The 22,950-nt window shown below is 42.6% G+C and overlaps 1 protein-coding gene across 1 annotated transcript; it reads left to right on the forward strand.

Moving 5' to 3' along the window:
• The first annotated feature begins 5,905 nt into the window (after positions 1-5,905).
• Positions 5,906-13,406, forward strand: LOC134565839 (keratin, type I cytoskeletal 19-like). Its single transcript, XM_063425506.1, has 8 exons — positions 5,906-6,451; positions 6,694-6,776; positions 8,938-9,094; positions 9,171-9,332; positions 9,438-9,563; positions 9,887-10,107; positions 11,473-11,507; positions 13,053-13,406. The coding sequence occupies exons 1-8, from the start codon at positions 5,927-5,929 to the stop codon at positions 13,157-13,159; spliced, it is 1,416 nt and encodes a 471-aa protein (XP_063281576.1). The 5' UTR covers positions 5,906-5,926; the 3' UTR covers positions 13,160-13,406.
• Positions 13,407-22,950: the final 9,544 nt, after the last annotated feature.

The raw sequence follows: 22,950 nt of genomic DNA on the forward strand, positions 1-22,950 counted from the left end.
GACATCATTATCTATCTTGAGTAAAGTCCTTGAATCTTCCACAGTGCTAATGAAAACCTGAGAAAAATGTGTGATTATTATATATCTCTAATAAAATTATTTAGAATGGTTAGTAAAGCAATCATTCCATCTAATTCTTAAACCTTCATTTTTTTTATTATTTTCAGTGTTTTATAGCATTATTTTAAATATTTATTTAACTCAAACTGTATACTATGTAGAATAAGTTCAAATTTTACCTAAACAGGTAATAAGAGGTGGATCCATACAGTAAGTCATAGAGCATCATAAAATATTAATTTGCAGCTTTTAATTTTCACAAATAATGAACGTTGTTCATACCTGATCCTTGAGCTCCTGAATAGTTCTTAAAGGACCATTCTAGTGCCAGGAAAACATACTCGTTTTCCTGGCACTAGAGTGCCCTGTGGGTGCCCCCACCCTCAGGCTCCCCCTCCCGCCCGGCTCTGGAAAGGGGAAAAGGGGTAAAAACCTTTTTCCAGCGCTGGGCGGGGAGCTCTCCTCCTCCTCTCCGCCTCCTCTCTGCCCCGTCGGCTGAATGCGCACGCGCGGCAAGAGCTGCGTGCGCATTCAGCCGGTCGCATAGGAAAGCATTTACAATGCTTTCCTATGGACGCTTGCGTGCTCTCACTGTGATTTTCACAGTGAGAATCACGCAAGCGCCTCTAGCGGCTGTCAATGAGACAGCCACTAGAGGATTTGGGGGAAGGCTTAACCCATTAATAAACATAGCAGTTTCTCTGAAACTGCTATGTTTATAAAAAATTGAGTTAACCCTAGCTGAACCTCGCACCCAGACCACTTCATTAAGCTGAAGTGGTCTGGCTGCCTAGAGTGGTCCTTTAAGAAGTTGCTGAAATCAGGGGAAGCACTTGGTTGATTTCTATCATACCACTCTCGGATATTCGTCTCGAGTTGGGTGTTTTGATTCTCCAGAAAGAGAGAAAAGAGAAAGGAAAAATGGAATTATATAAAGGAAAAAGAAAAAGGCACATGTTTACACAAAAAAGAGAGAACACAAAATATATAGCACTTTTAGTTTATGTGGGAAGCTTAAACTAGATGGAGATATAAGATGTACGAAGAAGTTATACAGGTATCTCTTGAGAGGAAAAAAAGGAGCTTAATAAAGAGATAATATACACAGAGGTAGATAACGAAGGAAGATATCAAATCCTAGTTTGTAAGATAGACTCTGTAAAATACACGTTTGTAAACCTCTGTCTGCCAAATGTATTACCAACAAAGTATATAAAAACGATAATGGATAGAGTAGAAAAGTTTAAATTGGAATGTTAGTTATTACAGGGGACTTTAAATGTGTCCCGGATACGGTATACGATAAAAAAACTAAAGATAATAGAAAAATAAGTAACCAATGAAAGAAACAATCTAACATTCTAAGAAATATTATGAAAGAAAACAACTTGTTGGATATAGATGGTCAGCCCCTCACCCATACACATAGCACTACACACAACACATACGACACACACAAACAATGCACAAACAACACACACAATAAAACAAACTGCTCATTTGCATACACAATAATACGCACAGCAAACATATACACACATACAACCTCTTGAAGCAGACATAGCACCTATACAAAACACATATCAGAATACAGCAACATACACTTGTTAATAAAAAAATAGGGCTGTCACTCCAAGGGACTTCAAAGTCTTGTTTTTGCATAGTTTTAAAAGTTTACTCTACTGCTGACCCAATACCAAAACCCGTTACCCCCCCAATAACGACATGACACCTGAGTGTTGGGTAAGGGCAACGGCCACAGCTTTATTTAAACTTTAACACAGCCAGCATTTTCCACCTGTCAGCTGTTGGGGTGACTTTATCCAGAGTTCGTACGGCCTGCCTTTTGCCATCAGCCCTAGCAGGCTGCGATTCCCCAAATCCTCTCCGTGCATTACATGCGCTGTCCAGGAGCTCCGCTCCTCCCTCTCCTTTACCGGCATCGCGCCCCCTGCAGTCAGTGCCTGCTCTATACCCGATTGAAGGCCCACATTGAAAATGTCTAACCTGATTTGATTCAGGTGCACTCCGTCTGCCCTCATCAAGTTCCGATTGTCCCCCTCCAGCTCCACATGACGAACCGCCACACCGACAAGTCGCAGCACAAACCAAGAGATCGTCATGTTGAGCTTGCGCCTGCTCCGCTCCAGACTGCGAGCCTGCCAGCATGGACGGGGAACAATCTCAGAGAAAATCAGGGTACAGTCTGTGAATAGAGCCAAACACCGGACCAAGTCGTGCTTGACAGAGTGCATCAGATCCACCGTTCTAACCCTCCCTAAATTATTTCCCCCATGTATCAAAATTGTGACCGCTCCTGACATGAACCTGCTAAGGGCCACACACTCCGGATAGACTTGCCTCCAGGGCAGACCCGAATACCCCTCCAGCGTACCCTCGCTATGTCTGCTGAAATCCCGAGGTTCAGTCCATAGGTGCGAGATTCCGCCCGCCGAGCTGCCCAATATATGAACGAGTGCCCCAGGATCCATACATAATGGGGGGGGGGATCCTGCAACAAATCATAAGAGATGCGGTCAGACGTACAGCTGATCTCCTGGAAGACCCTCTCCCTAATCGCTGCACAACCGAACCCGCAAAGCCCAAGATGCTAGCCTGCGTAGCAGCCCCGATTCTGAAGGAATGAAGCGAGAAACCAGTTGGATCTTGCCCACAGTCAACCAAAGCTCTCCCCAGCACCGATGCGAACTGAAAACGCATAAGCGGGGACCCATCTGCATGCACCAACAACGAGACCGACTCCGGACGACTCACCATATACTGCTGGAAGAGCTGAACCGGACAATACTCACCCCCAGTACTCCCAACCCGGAGCCACATGCCAGTACCAGCCTGATCTGTCTTAGATCTACGAATATGCAGGTCCACAAACCCATCCGCCCAACGCACGTCCGACAGCAAGAGAGGGGAAACCGACCGGCGATTGGGGGCGACAAGCTCCCCTACCCACAACGCACCGAAGAAAAGAGCAAAACTAACCTGAAACAGACGACTCTTGGTGACCGAGCCACATATCTCAGGTAATGCCCCCATTAACTGCCACTACAGGTCCACTGAAATTTGCCGACGTCGGTCCGGATGCCTCCTACTCCTCCAACTGCGTAGAACCCGTTGTAAGCAAAACTCCTTTGTTATGTCCCGCCAACCTAAAAAAACTAAACAAAAACGACTGAGCCGTCAATGCTCTCTCCGCCGAGGCGCATGATTGACCCTGCTCCAGGAGACTATTCAGATAACGTAACGTCACTTCGAACCGGGCTGCCTCCGATGACAGCCGCACATACACATCCACACACGACAACCCATAAGTATTCCGGGCAGTGAAGACCCTCCTGCTCTGGCAACATCCTTGCCACGCTCATTGGGGTCTTCCCCTTTGGAACCATCTTATCGGGGCCCTGCCTTGGGGATGGACTGCTTTGCCTTCTTAAATCATCGCATGGTGGGGTGAGCCCCCTGCAATGTGAGCACTTGTGCTTGAACCTGCAGGAGGAGTACCACTTGCAGTGGCTCTCATTAAAGAGCCAACACACTCCTTTTCTCTGTCCAGCCGGCGCTCCGGAGGAAAGGACGCGGGACGACTAGGCATCATGAGTAGCAGCCACAGGCTGCTGTCCTGCATGCTGAAGTCCAATCCAGGACATGCTGTCATCTTTTGATGGAACTGCTGGTCATAACGGAACCAGCTCTGCCCGCCATACACCTTGTACGCACCCCAAATTAGATCCAGGCACCCGAACAACGCCGGCGCCCTATCCGGAAACCGACGGGTCAGGATACTAGCGAAAACTGTGAAACCCTGTAACCAATTCCCAAATGTTCGTGGGATTTGCTTACCCTTCTCAGGATCCTGTGGCTTGCCGCGGCGCGGTCGGTCCACCGAATCCCTGTCAGGAAAAACCAAGGACAGAAAGTCCACAAATTCCCCTTTAAGGATCTTATCACGTGTCTCCACTGGGACATGCATGCCCAAGATGGACAATTCACAACCAGGCAGGGAGGGGCGAAAGGCCTGAGCCTCCTCCAGTACTCTGCGAACGTCACCTGTTTGGCTATGCACGGTCCCTGGCAACATATCTATCACTGCCCTGTGCAAGAACAGCAGTTCCCCTTGAGCAGCCTGATCCCTAGGGAACCCCCTACTGTGCTCTGCCCCCCAGCTAGGCTACCCCAAGCGCTAGCGCATGCCAACTCACCGCTTTCTGGAGCTGCCACGGTAGCCAGCTCTGGATTGCAAGCTCTGGGAACAGTCCTCGGGTCCAACTCTTCCTCTTCTTCCCCCTGTGATCTGGATTCCGTGTCCTCCTGCAGCCACCCGGCCCGCTGGCTGCTGGCTCTCCTCAGTGGTGGACTCCTGGCCAGCAGTCCCCGACTCCTGCCCACTTCCGGCTCCAATTGCAGCAGGGCACCTGCCCCCAGCCTTCTCCAGGGCTGTACAGCCCTCCAATCCCCATCTTGTACCCCTCCACGGATCCCCTGGGGCTCCCGCACCAAAATCTCCCTTACTTCCGGGTTCTCCGATGGGGCCTGTGACGTCCGCACTCTGTGCCGTGCGTCCGTCACGTACACGCCCGTCGTGACATCCGGCATCTCCATGCTCCGCCTGGACGTCCGACGTTGATGCGTCACTTCCTCCCGGACCAGAAAAGAAGGTGGACTGCGAGAGCACTCTTCCCGCGCTCCGCCATCTTGGATCCACCTCACCGCCGATCTCACCGCCTGCGGTTGCCTCCTGGATCCGCCACCACCATCATGATGCTCCGGCGCCGCCTGTCGCCCGCTGGACCCGACCTCCGATCCTACTCCTCTCCGTACCGGACTCGGGGAAAGGCGAGTAGGAGGCCTAGAACACCTCGCCCTCCTACCGCAGGCCAGAGAAGGGGTCTCTGCCACCGGCTGCTCCACTTTCACCCGGGTCTGGGGAAGACCGGCCATCAGTTCTTCTAGGGAACCGAAACCATTGGAGGACAGGTAGGCCTGCAGAATCCCAAGCAGAGCCTCCCTTGACAACTCAGCCCAGCTTGCAAATATCTTAATCCTCTTGAGTGAATGTAAATTGAAAATTCTCTCTTTTTTTTTTAAACAGCAGAAGGCTAAAGGCTAAAGGGCTCTGCAACTATGAAAACTGTTCCAGACTGCTCCTTCTGCACTGGTGAGTACCCTCCCTTCTACACACCTTCTTATATCCCCCATCTTGGCCACTATGTATCCATCTTACTCCCACCCCCTTACTGCAGGGCAGCAGTCATGCTTCCCCTTCCTTGCAGTCCAGGGGATATCTTTCCCCTCTTTTATGTCAAACAAACAGAAAGCACATCCCCTTGTCCTATGTCATATAATTAATGGTGAAAGCTGTAAAGATAAGAATGAAGGGAGTCAGAGACAGCTATTCTATCCAAAATGCAGATATGCAGATAGAAAAAGTTGTTATGAAATTCAGTGTCCACTAGAAAAAGAAAAAAGTATTAAATTATGGCAGTTCTCTGTTTTAACACGTCATTAAGGAATAACTCTTTGATGGCTCAATAATTAAATAGGTCAGGGTGTGTAAAATATTTTCTATTTGATATATAACATTAGAAATCAACATATAGCAAACATTTCTATGTTAGTATAAGAAACAAACGTGTCCAGTTTCTGTGATGTTTTCATAATTACGGTGAATGTTCTTTCAAAACAACGTTTATCCTTCAAATTGCTCACACAGCCAATTGAACGCCCATGCAATCAGGAAAATTGATCTGTCGTCTTTGTCACTCGCTTCACATCCACACACTATAAAAAGAGACCCGGTAACATTATATTTCACTTGTCATACCAGCTACATTGCAACTTTTTTTCCATTATGCCTCAAAGTCAACTCAAGCACCTTCAGTCCTTCCATGGACTATTCAGGGCAAGCAGCCACAGCAATGGCCATTCTTCAAAAATTCCAAACTATGCCTCAACTATCCATCATGGAGATGTCTACAATGCGCATCATCAAGGGCTCAATAAGTTCCACCATGGCACTCCATCTGTTCATTCAGGTTCGGCTAAATTAAATGTATTCTCCAAACTGTCATCTTATGGTCATGGATATGATTCTGGAAAACATCTAAGCCACAATCATGAAGGTAGCTTTAGCAGTTTTTCGAGTCACAGTGGCCACAGTGGTTGGAAGAATGATGGCTTGCTCAATGTTAATGAGAAGGAAACCATGCAACTCCTTAACGAGAGATTGGCATCTTACCTGGAAAAGGTCCGCTCACTGGAACAGGAAAATGCTAACTTGGAGAAGAAGATCTGTGAATGGTATGAAAAATATTCACATGAAGTTCTGCCTGACTTTGAGCATTATTATAAAACTATTGAAGAACTTCAGAATAAGGTATGCTTTAAAAATATGTCTATGCTTTTTAGCAGGGGTAGGTAACCTTTGTCATTTCAGATATTGTGGACTACATGTTCCATAATGCTTTTTTTACAGCCATAATACTGGCAAAGCATCAGGGGAGATGTAGTCTACAATATCTGGAGTACTAAAGGTTGCCTACCCCTGCTGTATAGTAATCTGCCCATGTTAAAATAATAACTGGTTAATAATGCTTTGTTCTGATAATATTGTTGCAGATTACAGCATCCAAAGTGGAAAATGCAAGAATTGTACTTGAGATAGACAACGCAGGATTGGCTGCTGATGACTTCAGAAACAAGTAAGTAGCTGGGCTTACTCAAAAATGGAGAGACTATTAAACGCTAATACATACTAGTTACAATGCAAAAGGTAGAGTGCAGATATTCAAATCTATGGAAAATGACTCAATATATGAAAGCAATTCTAGTATATTTCCTACATATATGTATTTCTATGAGGACGTCTATATCCGTCTGTCACGGACGTAGGCTGCCAAGACAGTGGGGAGAGTGTGGAAGTGAAAGGGTTAATGACACCAGATCCCTGGTTACCTGTTGCTAGTCCCAGCAACCACTAAATTAACCCCTGCAATACCTCCGACACTAACACCCTAGTACACACTTTACTGCCACCACCAAGACTTTATATCCGGGCGTCTTAGGTTACACCACACACAGTAGAATTATAGTATTACAACCTTACTTTACGGATCAGACATATACATCATTAACCCTTTGGTAATGTGTTTACCTGAGCTTTCCTCAGGAGAGTGAACTCATAGAGAACAAAGAAACAAGCTGATAAATTAAACATTTGATCCGACAAAAATGATTAATTCTTTCAAAAATACACAAATAAATGACATACAGAAACACAGATAACAAATTGCAAAACAGCCCATAAAATAAAATAGGAGAACACAAGAAATCCTTACATATATTTACCGATTATATATCATTCTTGTGGGAGGTTTAGATGTTAACATTCTCCAAGCAGATATTAAAAAGAAAATATCTCCTTGGATAATCCCAACATTCTCATTATATAGCTCAAGCTGGTTGTTTCTAAGTGGCCAGAACCCTGGGTGGATCAGAGGAGTTTGGCCTCACAGTTTATTGTCCACTCTTATTAACCCCTTAAGGACCAAACTTCTGGAATAAAAGGGAATCATGACATGTCACACATGTCATGTGTCCTTAACGGGTTAAACCTGTCCAGGGCACTAGTGTGGATTTACCAGAAAACACTATAGGCTTCCCAAAATGTGCCATTTACAGTATACCTCTACAATTATCTTATCATCATATTCCTCCAATTCTTGTGAGGTTTTAGAAATCAAACATGCTAACTTTAACTCCTTGGTAAGTATCCATTCTGGTTTCCCATAACAGGCACATCTTCTGCTGGGCATGTTTGGTAACAAACAAATGGATATAACCTGTGCAATCTAAAAATATATTCATATTGGGCCTTCTCATATTATATACACATGTCCTCAATATTTCCTTACATGATGTTGTCCTTTGAATAACCCAAAGTCAGAGCATATGCACCAATACCTTTTATGATGCCCTATGTCCAGCTCTGGTGATTGTTATCTAGTAATTACATTGTATGGCTTAGGCTTGGTGTTAGATCCCAGCATACAATAAATGTTATCCCAACATGTACAACTCATAACACAAAATTGATGCTTTGGCATGGCACCATCCAAAGGTAAAAACTGAATATTTTTCACTGTTATAGCTCATTTGTCAAAATTAAAAGAAGCATATAAATGTCTTATTTATACATTGATGTCCTTTATCTAATAAAGATAACAAAAAGTGAAATGTTGGCAAAGAGAGAAAAGAGAAAATACTAAATAATCAAAAACTATAAGATGTGAAAAAATTCCATGGAGGTCTTAATTAAGAGTTTTTTTTCCTATTTAACACAATGGATTTAATAGGTGCTGTACCACATTAAACCAAAGGGTGGCTCTGCCTTATTGTATACATAGGATAACTACGGTATGGATGTAATAGTACCAAACAGATAGAAATGTATTCTACAATGCTTTCTCCTGGAATTTCTGGATTACATATATTACTAATATTACGTTACAGATATAAATAATAATATTAAGTTACAGGTCCGAAAAGTGGTAATGTTGTTCACTAGATTGTGTACGGTGAAAAAAATTCAAAATGTTCATGTGGCACTTTAGAGATATGGAATTCAGCCAAACCATCAATCAGCCTCAATTCTTATGAATTGCAGTTCAGCGGAAATCAAATGCACACGTTTAGTGCTTATTTTTAATTTAACTGAGGAGAAAATGTAATTCTTGATGTCCCCATGCTTATTGTCTTCGTGATTAACTACATATTTTTTTATTAGTCGAACATTTAAAAAAATAACTTTCAGAAACAAATTAGGTTTCAATCATGCATTCTGGATTGCTTGCGTTAATATAGGTATGAGATGGAATGTAGGCTGAGGAGCAACATTGAAGCAGATGTGAATGGTCTTCGTAGAATTCTAGAAGGACTAGCCATTGAGAGAAATGACCTAGAGATGCAAGTTCAGAACCTTCAGGAAGAACTACAGCAGATGAAGAAAACTCATGAAGAGGTAATTACCACGAAGTGAATATGATATAGTCTGTAGTAAAAAATGCTTTTCTCATATATACCTTATGACAATGCAGGAAGTGACGAGTTTACGTACTCAGCTGGGAGCCAGGATCAATGTGCAAGTGGATGCTGCCCCATCTGTGGATCTTAATAGAGCTCTGTCTGATGTCAGAGAACAGTATGAAAACTTGATGGAGAGAAATCTGAGGGAGGTTGAGAACATGTTTCTTACAAGGGTAAGATAGAATATTAAAGCAAATTCAGTTTCAATAGTATGTATTAATGGACGAGTCCCATATTTTTTTACATAGATTTTAATGGTTAACAATTTGCTCCGACAGAGTGAAGAGTTGAATCGTCAGGTGACATCTGGTTCAGAGCAGCTACAGTCTGTCCAGACGGATGTCATTGATTTAAAACGTTGCATACAAACTCTGGAGATTGAACTGAAGAGCCAGCAGAGCCTGGTACGATTTGGCATCCTCTCTACCTACCCTAGTGTTTATTTATGTTAATAGATCATCAACAGAATGATTGGTTTAATGCATCTCTTTAAATAAAGTAGACCTTGATTTTAACTATACGCCTAGTTGAGTGACCTGAACTATGGATATACTTTTGTGTCCTAAGATATTGTGTTCCTAAGATATCCTTCTCCTAATAGACAGAAATATGACAATTGCATTGTTAGTTATCGCCTGCTTTAATATTCTGGAATCATTTCTTTAACTTGTGTCACTTTAGTTTCACTATCTTCAATGTCTACCTCTGTTTCCTCCCTTAATTCCAGAAATCAGCTCTTGAGTGCACCTTGGCTGAGACAGAGGCAAGCTTCCAATCTCAGCTCAATCAGTTACAACATATGATAGACAATGTGGAAGAACAACTAGTTCAAATACGATCTGATCTAGAACATCAAATTCATGAATATAAAATACTAATGGATCACAAGGCACTTCTGGAGATGGAGATCGACACTTATAAATCCCTGATGGAGGGTCATGACATACAGTATGTATAATGTGGGCAATTAATTAAATAAATTCACAATAGACAAGTATTAGATGAATGGAGAACAGTGTACTGTTACTATTTATATTAAATTGTACAAGGTATAAGTCCAGAAAATATTCTGTAACCCTTAAATAAGTGTAGTTAAATATAGAAATTAAAGTCAAATTGCTCAGTATTTAGTTACAGATAATGCACATTTATGGATTTCATGCTATTTTGTTTGTGAGTAAAGATAGCCAATGGTTTGGAGTTATTCTGTATAATGGGAACTGTGTAGAATTTAAATTAATATTGCAACGTTTTAGCCAAATAAGTAAATTGGATATTTTTTAATTCCACTATTATGACTTACATTTTTCAACTATATTGTCAGTTCTGCATAATTCCAAATTTAGTGATTAAAGGGACACTGTAGGTAATTTTTCTGCATCAACTCATTAACCTGGTTATTGAATCTGCAATACTCCATGGTCGTCCTATCATTAAACAGTTAACTGTGTTAAACAGTTTTTAATGTTTTTATGTTTTAATACTACATGAGAGTCCCCAGCAGCCCAACCCTTCTGTGCTGCTTTGACTAATGAGGAAGTATTAGCTTGAGCATCAATGGACAGCAGTTATTGAGGGAGAGTGTCAGCTGACTGATGTTAGCCTATCAGATCTCCCATTGCCAGTATGAATTGGTATGGCTACAAGGAAGTGTGTAATCAATGCCTTAGCCACACCTCTAGTTTTTGCCAGGGACCTTTATTTTTTGTTAAACTACTTGAAAATGGTTTGTTTAACATTGAATGTAGGGACAGTGTCAGATGACTCCACGCACTATAATCAATTCAAAGAGATTAAATGGTTATAGTCATTGCAGTGACCACCATGACTTCAAGAGCTGTCTATCAATAAATTGAATTCGCATACCATTAACCCCTTAAGGACCAAACTTCTGGAATAAAAGGGAATCATGACATGTCACACATGTCATGTGTCCTTAAGGGGTTAAAGAAACTGATGACATCTTCGACACCATCAAAACAATGGGGGCTAACTATAAAAGTGTTGTGTTCTCATGAGTGTTCAAAACTACTAAAAGTGGGACGGTCGCCATGGAAACCAGTGGAATCATCAGGCACTTTGCATTGATGAATGTTCCCCTTTTCCTTATTTGCACCACTTTTCAGAGCAGACATACTTTATTGCTAAGAAATGCTTTAATACAATACATGATTGTATTGTATCTTTATAACTTGATGTAGAGGCAGCCTATTAGTGATACAATTGCAGTGCTAATTGGTGGTCCTTTAAGGTCTGATTTAAGATGCTCTTTAAGTTTTTGTGATTTGTAAGAATGTTTTTTATTCCTTGCAGTGTCCCAGAAAACAAACACAAAATGATGAAAGAAAGTAAGTACTTATATTATGCAATAATAGGTTATTACAGTAAAGTCACGGAGCTGTTTTTAGCTACAAAGCACTTCAGCTGTTCAAGTACACGAATAAGTACTATGAAAATAATATTAATGTTTTCAAATACTTTAACATTTTTTTTATTTTTTTTTTATTTTTTTTAAGTCAAGATGTTTGTGAAGAATGACACATTACATTCTCTAGGTTTAAGTGTCCAGGCAAGTAGTTAAAGGCAAAGGGACATAAATAAAATAAACAGCATCAGGACATATACATTGTAATGCTTTATGACAAGATGTATGTACAGACCTGAAAAGTTGCATAAAAGTTTGATGTGTAAACATTGCTGAGTAAAGAGCAATATTCATTATTTCATTACGTGTTAACTACTATACTGTTATTCTGGAATGATTTTGAATATGAAATATATAGTTTAAGAGGAACTCTAAACACTATAACCACTGTAACCCAGTGTAGTGGTTATGGTGCAAAAAGACTATAGGCACTGCTTGGAGTAGTTTGACAAAAGACAGGGCTCTTCGCACAGCCTGAACCTTCTCCACATGGACTGATTAGGTTTTAATCGACAATGCGATATTATTAATGGTAATTCTATCCTACCTGGATGGAAATTATCGCCTGAGAGTAGTGGTAAAAACAGTGTGACACATAAATACAAACACACAAACACACATATACAGACACATAGACAGACATACACACACAACTACATACAGACACACACACATGCAGACACACACACATACACACACACACACACACACAGACATGCACACACATACATACAGACACAGACATACACACACACATACATACACACATGCAGAGAAACATTCATACAGACACACATACACAAACACACATACATACATACATACAAACACACACACACACACATACAAACACATATACAAAATGTTTAAGTCACCCTCCTGTTTCCTACCTTTTAGGTGCAGGAGGGTGACTTCCCTGGGGTCCAGTGGTGGCTTAGCCTGATGGGATTGAGAGTTCCCACTCTGACTCCCTCTTCTCCTCTTCCTACCGTGTGGCTCCCGGTGGTTGCTGGGTGGAAGTGACCGGGGCAGTCAATTCCTCCCAGCTCTGATGTCATCTCAGGGGGCTCAGTCACGCTGTTTAAGCACCGTAGCGCCGACCGGGCATCCTGGTAATACTTTGCCATCGATGGCCCAAACAGCATGGGCCACCCGATGGGCCCCTTCAGTTCGGCCCCGGCGGTTATACCATGCTGGCCAGGGATGCGTTACTTAGCCGGCAGGTACCACGGTCACAGGGGTCCAGAGGGCAGCCGAGGACCCTGGAGTGACGGGTCAGGTCGCAGTTGCGACCACTGCGACTGCGATAGTTCCGCCACTGTACATGTTTTAGATTGCATCTCAATGAATACAGGTGGGATACAAAAAAAAATATTTTTAGCATGTGTGAAATGGCTGCTCAGGGATATGGGTTTTATTAGACTTCAGTTTCAAACCTATAATATGTCTATGTTTTACTTTTTTGTAGTGTCCATCAACAATGCAAAGCAGCATGTGACTACCCACCATGATCTCGAACATGGAAAAGCTGTGCCTTCTCCAGAGCATGAAATGCAGAACAAGGGATGCGTCTAGAGCAAGGATAACACAGAAGACATTTAAGTTTGCGTAGAATAGATAGATGATACAAAGCATTGCTTAAAGCTGAAATTAGTAAATCCATGTTGAGTCTTTTGTTCAATCTCCAGCTAACCTTTACTTATTCTGTAGAATCTGTAAAACAATATGGACTGCAAACAACTGCATTGGGTAAAAAGTATTTGGTGTGGGAAACGATTCTGTTTTGGGTTTTCATTTAAATAAAAACTACAACACAGCTGAAGCTTCTTAAAATTATTTCAAAAACTTTGATATTTAGGAGGGATATCAGTTTGTATATCAAATCTAGTGATGTAATCTCTTGCGCTATTATTGGACCGCTAGAACTTGCCACAGGCTCTTGTGTGTGATTAAAGTTCAACTAATTATCTTCTAAAGTAAACACACTGTGCTGAAGATATGATTTAAAAGGATACCATTTTTTTTATGCAGGCTGTGCGAGTCACCGCCAGGGGAGGAGTAGCTAGTGTTGCATAAACAGAAACAATGGTTATTTAACTCCTAAATGTCAAAATAGGAGCACTGAGCAGTGAGACTTCATGGGCATGATCTATACACCAAAACTGCTTCATTAAACTAAAGTCGTTTTGGTTCTTAGAGTGTCCCTTTAAACATGTATTAGGTCATCAAAATAAGTTATTAGACTAGTAAACATTGATTATCTATCTGGTAAAATGCACCTTAAAGGGACACTTTTGTAACCAGAACAACTAAAGCTTAATGCAGTTTTTCTGGTGTCTAGAGGTTCCAGGAAGTGTTTAAATGACTGCCTAGTAGCACCTCTAGTGGCAGAATGCCATAAACTTAGTAAATGCTACATGTGATTGTGGAAGATATGACCACCATAAAGTTGTATTATGGCCATGCAGCAGTCCATACTCATGTGAGCCCTCATTCATGTTCTACAAGCTATGTCAGAGTCAAATTTAACATGGCATGTGCAAAATGTAAATTAAATAATGAATAGTAGCAAATTAAAGAAAACAAAAAGCATGGGTGTCAGATGAAGCAAGAGACTAGAAGCAACTCTCCATTAAGTCATAAATCATATATGTAAAAACTAGCGGTTTTGATTTAAATAGGGAAGGTCGTCTGAAGAAAAATGCCTGTCTGTCTGTAAAGCTGAGTGAAAGAGTTAAGTAATCAGGTGATTAAAGAAAGAGCTAACTCAGCCCCCAAAAAATATTTTTTAGACAGACAGACAGATAGATAGACAGACAGACAGATAGATATATATATACTAGCACTCTAGGTTTCCAAATAACGTCCATACTATATTATGTACAAAATTCCATAGGTTGACGTTTCAGTTCCTGTACAGAACTTTCCATATATCTATGACATGAAATAGATATATTATAGAAAATACCACAAGTAATTTGATTCGGGGGATAGAAAAATACAAAAAAGGTTTGGATGTGTTTTTCAAATAAATGGATGACATTGTGAAGTTAAACTAATGGGCCGACCATAAAAGTGTAAGAAAATGGTGATGGATGGCTGAAGTGAATTAGCCAATCAGAATGCAGCATATCTGTAGAACATTTTTTATAGGTTCCAAACCTTTTGTTAGTGCTTTTTTTTTTTTTTGTCTGTTTTTTTTTTTAATCTGCCTGCTAATACCAGTCGTCGTTAATGTCCTAACGTTACTGTATTAGTTTAACGTCACACTAATCCTCTCTACCATTTTGATTGACAGTGACAATGTGGCGTAGGATGGTATCTAGTGTTTCCTAAATAATTAAAATAAAATCTGTCAGGAAAGTATCCAGAAATGAGTAGCAACGTGATCTGAATTATAGCAGCTACGTTGCTTTGAGTATCCCTTTGAATATATCCAGTAATGTGCCACACATTTACACATGGAGGACACTGACACATAGTTACACACAGAGGACACTGACACATATTTACACACAGATTACACTGACATACACATTTACACACATAGGAAACTGACAAACACACACTTACACACAGAGGACACTGACACACACAGGATACGGACATAGAAACACACACACACAGAGGGCACTGACCCACACACATTTACACCCAGAGAACACTGACACACACAGTTGCATACAGAGGATACTGACACACACATATTTACACACACATATGACACTGACACACACATAGATGACACTAACAAACACATACACACATAGTAAATGATACATACACACATTTACACACAGATGACACTGACACATACACACATATTTACACACAGAGGACACTGATACACATATACACATCTACACATGGAGGACACTGACACACACACTCACTGACAGACACACTCTCACTGATTTGAAACACACTGGAAGCCACACCTACTGACACACCACACACATTCAATGACACACACTCTTACTGACACACACATTCACCTTCAGAGCGACACACTCACTGATTTGACACACGCTAACAGACATACTTTCACTGATATTTGACCCACACTGAGAAGACACACATAAAAAAAAAAAAAAAAAGTAACAAGGTCACTGTTGACTTGATCAGGTTGCCCCTTTGAAAGTTTAGGCTGCAATAATTTTTGGTTGCTGTTTCCAATATTTTCTTTTTTTGTTTTATATGACAATTGTAGCATTGATTGAATAGCATTGTTTTCTTTTCAGACACCTGTTGCAGTTACCTACTAATGAGGATTACGTTATTGTTAGTTCATGCGCAGTCTTTTAATTATACATTCTTTGAAGTAAATGAAGTCATTTAATGTGGATATTTTAACTAGTCAATTAAATCTAGTTCTAGCATGAGAAGGGAAACTATTCTGCCTTATTAAGTATGCTGTCTCAGATATACCACTTTTTAATTCCCTGAAACCAGTGTATACGTGAAGTACCATTAAACATGACTAATCAAACTTAATAAGAAAAAAATCCATGCACTATGCTATGCAAATTAACTGCAAATCTATAGTTAAACACATTTAAAATTTTATTAACCACATGCTTTTCATTTATACCATGTTTTTATACCCCGGGTATTGATGTAGCTAGAGATGAGGTATGTAAGATCAGAATGGTTTCAGTCATTTTGAAGTTGTATGCTACAGCAATACTTTTGTACACTTTATCTTCGTTATCTTGTTTTCTTGTTTTGTAGTTTTATAGTTATGAGATAAACAATACCGTAATGGACTGTCTGGCACCCTGACTGGGTACCTCCGTCAAGCACACTTCCTAACTCTTCTCTGGGACACAGGAGTGCTTCCACCCCTAGCCGCTGCAGGTTGGCTGGGGTCTCCATCGCTTCCCATCCTGGAACAGGGTCCAGGGTGCAGCTTCAGGTGATTTAGCTCTCCTGCAGAGAGTATAGCTGATCCACCCAAACACTAGCCTAGACTGAGTAAAGGGTGTAAAGGAATTGGTTTATTATGGACAAGTTGCCTGCTTTTATACACAGCCTTCAGCAGGGGGTCTCCATTTAATGCAAGACAAGTCCCTCCCATAAATCGCTGTGCCTGGGAGATAATTGCATTAAAGACCAGTGCTTTTCCACTGTTGTTTTATGTGGTTCCTCTTTGGCCATTTGGGAGACTCCATACGAACGGAATCCCTTTGTCTCCCGAACGAGGACCACACCTGTGCCCCATTAGAACGTTGACACCAACCACTTAAGTGCGAAACCGCAAAGGGAAACAATTAATTTCTCCTGCGTGGCCGCCATTTTGTCTCTCGAACGTGGGTAGCGGTACTTGGTTGTCGAGTGCCTGGAACTCTTTTTGGCTAGACACTCATGCAAACACCAGTAAACCTTAGACCGCTGCCCGTTCTAGTTCCCGACTACCTACCGGAATGACGTTCGGGAGATGTGAACTACCGGACAGGGGGAGCATTCTGAAAATAAGAGATTCCCTTATATGGTGTTCACACAGGAACCTCATGAACTGAGACCGGCTAGGACAACTATTTCTCTGAAACTCAGATATGTGAGGGAGTGAAATTTTTGGTGCTTGTACTTTGCATGTGTGGCAGCTTTGGCTCCCCTAACCAGAGTCTCTTCTTTCTGGAGTTGTGGAACTATTATGGGCTCGCGCCTCATGTCTGGCTGGTCAAAAGTTAACCCCGGTGGCATTCCCGTTCTGCCAAACCAATCTGAGTGATTCTTGGATATGTTGGACACTCAGATTGGGGAATGTACTTTTTGTGGGGTTCCTGGGTATGGTTTAGGTATTTTTAAGGTACAGGATATTTTGTTGGATGTTCTGTACCTAGGAGATAATTAAATTATCTCTCAGACACAGAGGATCCTGGGATTGAAAACCCTGCATTATTGTATGTGAAACCCCTTGCATGGATTGGTCATAAAAGTCGTGTGTGTGACAATAAACTTCAGTTCTACTCCCAGAACTGTGTATCGTCCAGGTGGGATATTCTTTGACTGTTTTATTTTTCCTAGTTATACTTTGGTGGATCCAGCGGAGAAGAGTCCCTGCTAGGCTCTGCTACACCCCTATGTTGCATGGATCTGAGCGTTATTTGGAGAACTCAGATCAGGGCTATTTATGGATGTATTATGTGGGGTTATTATGCCTCCTGAGTGATGGCATACCGGGTGAGTATCACTGCCTTTACCCGACCATAGTTCTGTATATCCTCATCAGGGACTGTGCGGCAGGCTTCCGCTGCCCTCCCTGACAGCCTGCGAGGCAAACAGGGGCACCCAGTCTTCCGGACTGATCCTATGTAGGGCACATTGTCTCTCAAAGTCTTGGTGGAAGGCATCAATATCTTTCTCCGCCTCTACAAAGTTTTTAAATAAGGTATTTTGAGCTTACCCTCTGGTACCACTGTCACTGGCTGGGTCCTTTTGGGGACGTTTCTGTTCTTTCTGTTTCAGCACAAACTCCTGGACCTCCAACATGGTTCAGGCAATAATATCGTTCAGTGGATTCTCGCCATAGAAGGATAGACAAAATTGCAGTTCTCTTTGAAAATCCGTCATCATTTCCCATTCGTGCTGAACCGAAGCGCTGGATCCACCAAAGTATAACCAGGAGCAATAAAAAAGCCAAAGAATATCCCACCTCCTCCCCAGAGACTGGATAATACACAGTTCTGGGAGTACAACTGAAGTTTATTGCCACATACATGGCTTTTATGCCCAGTCACATGCAATAATATAGGGTGTTCAGTCCCAGGATCCTCTGTGCCTGAGAGATAATTGCCTGAGAAAACTCATCTAATTTAATTATCTCCTAGGTACAGAACATCCAACAAAATATCCTGTACCTTAAAAATACCTAAACCATACCCAGGAACCCCACAAAATGTACATTCCCCAATCTGAGTGTCCAACATATCCAAGAATCACTCAGATTGGTTTGGCAGAACGGGAATGCCACCGGGGTTAACTTTTGACCAGCCAGACATGAGGCGCGAGCCCATAATAGTTCCACAACTCCAGAAAGAAGAGACTCTGGTTAGGGGAGCCAAAGCTGCCACACATGCAAAGTACAAGCACCAAAAAATCTAACAAAATATCCTGTACTCCAAAAGTACCTCAACCATACCCAGGAACCCCACAAAAAGTACATTCCCCAATAACCCCGACCTGAGTTTCCAACATATCCAGGAATCACTCAGATTGGTTTGGAAGAACAGGAATGCCACCAGGGTAAACTGTTGACCCACCAGACACAAGGTGCTAGCCCGAAACAGTTCCAGAGAAATATGTGTCCTGGCCGATTTCAGTTAGTAAAGGTTCCTGTGCGAACACCAAACAATGGAATCTTTTATTTCCAGGCTATGAATGCTCCCCCTGTTCAGTTGTTCATATCTCCCAAACATAATTTGTGTAGATGGTCTGGAACTAGAATGGGCAGCGGACTAAGGTTTACCTGTGTTCGCGCGAGTGCCTAACTAAAAAGAGTTCCAGGCACTCAATGACCAAGTACCGCTGCCCATGTTCAGGAGACAAGATGGCCACCATTCTCTCTGCCATGTGTTCTGTTATATGAAATGGCGGTCACCCAGGGGAAGCACTCATTAATTGTTTCCCTTGCGGTTTCGCACAAGTGGTTGGTGTCAACATTCTAATGGGAAACAGAGGTGGTCCTCGTTTGGGAGATGAAGGGATTCTGTTTGTATGGAGTCTCCCGAACATCCAAAGAGAAACCACACAAAACAACAGTGGAAATATACACAAAAGGTGGAAATTCTATTACAGGGGATACTAACAGTCTAGAAAGGAAAATAAAAAGTATCTGGCAAGCGTCCATTACGCTACAAGGGTAAACGTCACCGTGTTACACGCACACGTGGTCCTGTGCCCAAAACAGTTCCAGGGCATTTTGTGTTTTGGCAGGTCAATTTTCGGGAGCTCCTGCAGCCACAATATAGGGTGCTGTGTCTGAGTGACCGGGAACCCACAAAGTCCTCATGCCGAAATTAGTTCCATAGCGATCGCGGCTAAGTACCGCTGAGGACTATTCGTGGGTTTGGTTTATGCGAACGACCACCAGAGAGCCAGCATTCGGTTCCATTCTCATGAAGGGAATGTGCCGAACCAGGGGCACCCAGGGCAAGTTACTAATGGTGGCTGGGGAAGTTTAACTCCCAAACAGGGTCTTTGTATATGGCCCATAGTCCTTGAGCAGGAGGCTAGCTAGCAGGCTCCTTCAGGAGCTTGTGGCATAGGCATGTTTGCCACAAATACATTCTGAAAGACCATGTTTGGTGTAGAAAATGTAATACAATGATTGTCTGCTTCAATGCAACTATACCTGTGACCTTTCCTCTGTTTACATAAAGAGATTCTATAGTGTTAGGAATACAAGCCCCTCCCTCTTTGCCAACCCCTTCTATACATAAAGAGTTAAAAACTCTTTATTCACTTAACAGATTCCAGCATCGATGTCCCTCGGCACTGAGTTGGCTCTCCTTCAACGTCATCCGAAAGGGGTCCTAATGTGCATGTGCGTAGAGCACTGCAATCCCATTGGGCTTAAATGCTTTTCTGTACAGATTTCACTGCAGAGTGTGAGAATGTACAGCATCAGTTAGGCGACCTAGAATCTGGTTAAGTCCCGTAAGCGCCTCTAGTGGCTGTCAGTTTCTCTAAAACTGCAATGTTTCACATTGCAGGACTAAGGACAATAGGGGCACTATACCCAGACCATTTCAATGAGCTGAAGTGGTCCAAGTGCCTATAGGGTCCCTTTAGCCTACTTAATGAACCTACCTGTGTATATGTACATTCTCTGTTGTCTCAAATAGAATACGTGTCTTTGTCCTCACTGAGTTTATTTTTGTGTATGCGAGGGATCCAAAGAGGGTAACTTAGGTTTTTTACTTGCACAGACAGTTGGACAGTTATAATCTCTTGAGCCATTTCATTTTGGTACCTTGTTTGGAATTTTGACTTTGTAGAGTTTAGCCAACATATGCAACAAAGAACAGTTGCTGGACTTTCATGTCACCCATCCAAGGACCAGAGTCACCCGGAGAGATCCCCTATATTCTATAACTCAACATCCATGACATGGAACATACTTATAAGTCACTTCCCAAAACAATCACAGCATAGCTTGAGTGTATCACTAATAGGACTGTAAGATTTCACTGCAATTAAAAATGTGACGCATGCTGCAAATAGTTCTAACTAAATGAAACTCGTGGCACTATGAATAATACCAATTGCTGTAGTGAATGTTATTATGGGTTAAAATACATAACATAAAACAATTAACTTGCGATAAACATTATACTCACAAACTAATAAGCCAATCAGCTAAAATAGTCTCATGGGCTTAAAAAACAAAACAAATAATCTTACCCTTAGCAACACGCCACGACAATTAAATAAAAAAAAAACAATCAATAATAAATATTACATATGTAACATATAAATTCGATTTTTTTTTTTTACATTTTTTGGCATTTACTATTAATAAAAAAATTAATACGGGGGCGGAGCTAGCAGCGCATCGGAGCAGACACGCTTTTGTGAGCTCTGACTCTCAAACAATCTAAAATAACACTTTTCATGGTGGAACCAGACCCAGAAGAGCCCACACAACTGCCTAAGCCTCACTGCAGACCATGGGCCGAAAAACTAAGAAGGCAAAGGCAGAAAAAGGCACTCACGGCAGAGACATCGGCGACATGCTGAAAAACACTCAACAGGCCGCATGGTCCAAAATGGCGGACGACCTAGACTCATATTCCTCGGAGGAGTTTGACACAGACCTCATGGAGGGAGCGAGCTTTGGCCCCGCGCCGGACCGTAACACTGCACCTAAGGCATCTGGGGAGCCGGTCACAGCAGACCAACTAAAGAGTATGCTGGCAGACCTGCGCAGGGACCTAGCAGCAGACATGGCCCACTATAGAGAGGCCATAGAAGGAGCCCAGTCCAGAATCACGCTGCTAGAAGCCAGCTCGAGTACACAGGACTCCAGACTAACCACAGTGGAACAACGAATGGCGGACCTGATAAAACAGCAGAATGCCACCACAGAACGGCTAGACGCACTCGAAGATCAGCGGAGGAGGTACAACTTAAAAATCCGAGGGATACCCGACTCAGTTGGCCTCTCGGAGCTGCCTTTACTACATCAGGCGGTTCCTGGGGACCCTGATTCCGCCTAAACAAGTGAAATCCCTGAGATTAGATGGGATGTTCCGACTACCGAAGGCGGTAAGAGCACCAGCAGATGCACCTGCAGACCTCATACTGCGCCTACAATCCCTGTCGGACAAAGTTACTCTTTTAGCTGCGCTAAGAAATAAGACACCGCTGCCGTTCCAGGGTACGACTCTAAAAATTTTTCCGGACCTTACCAAGAACACCCTTGCCTGGCGAAAGTCCATGCAACCACTCCTGCAGCACCTCCAAGCCAAAGATAAGCCTTATCGATGGGGAACACCGCGAGCAGTATTCTTCACTCACAACGGGATTCCACGCAAAGCGCAGACCTTCCAGGAACTAGAGTCACTCCTCATAACCGAAGGCATACTCCAAGCGGCTCCAATGAGAGGCACAGAACTGTCCCAGCTCAACCCAGCGAATGTATGGGAATTCACCCCGAGAGGGACTCGGAAGGCATCAACAGCTAGACACCCCACCTGAGGCATTAAAGACAGATCAAATTATGGGGACACCGATATTCCACCAGGAACAGTTCTCGCTCTGTTTGAGACCGCTGCTAGCAGGTCTACAAGTTACTTCTCCTTTGTTTTATTTTCGTTGAATGTTACTATTTTCTCTCTTATTTTTAATCGACTGCAATCCTAGCTTAGGGACCTAGGCTTATTCCCTACCCTCGAAACAGCTGGCGGCACTAGTCACGCATCATAGGCCGACCACACAGCATAACAAGATCACAGCCAGGCTCTACCAATCTGCCCACAGCCCCAATGGAATAGCCTTCCTCCCCCAACCCCCCCCCCGGTCTCTTTCTACCGGTCGATGGCTGAACCCACCCTGTAGCACACACATATAGCTATCCAGTTGAGGGGACCCCCCACTGTGTCTACCACGACCTTAGAGTCACACTTCATTAACTCACCCAGGTGAGGCACAAGAGCTGTATGCAGCTCGTGTATATAATCCTGCAACCTAAACCATGTACATGTGCACTATACACTGAAGCCCAAGAGGAAGAAGCTAGCCATACAAGGTGATAGGTTCCTATCTGGTACCTGAAGTACGAATCCTGTGCATGCTCAATCTACGTACTAAAACTCTGCTATATCTGAGATTTTTCAGTCGCATGCGGGGTTATGCTATGAACA

This window comes from Pelobates fuscus, chromosome 6 (assembly GCF_036172605.1).
Source record: "Pelobates fuscus isolate aPelFus1 chromosome 6, aPelFus1.pri, whole genome shotgun sequence".
Classification (NCBI taxonomy): domain Eukaryota; kingdom Metazoa; phylum Chordata; class Amphibia; order Anura; family Pelobatidae; genus Pelobates; species Pelobates fuscus.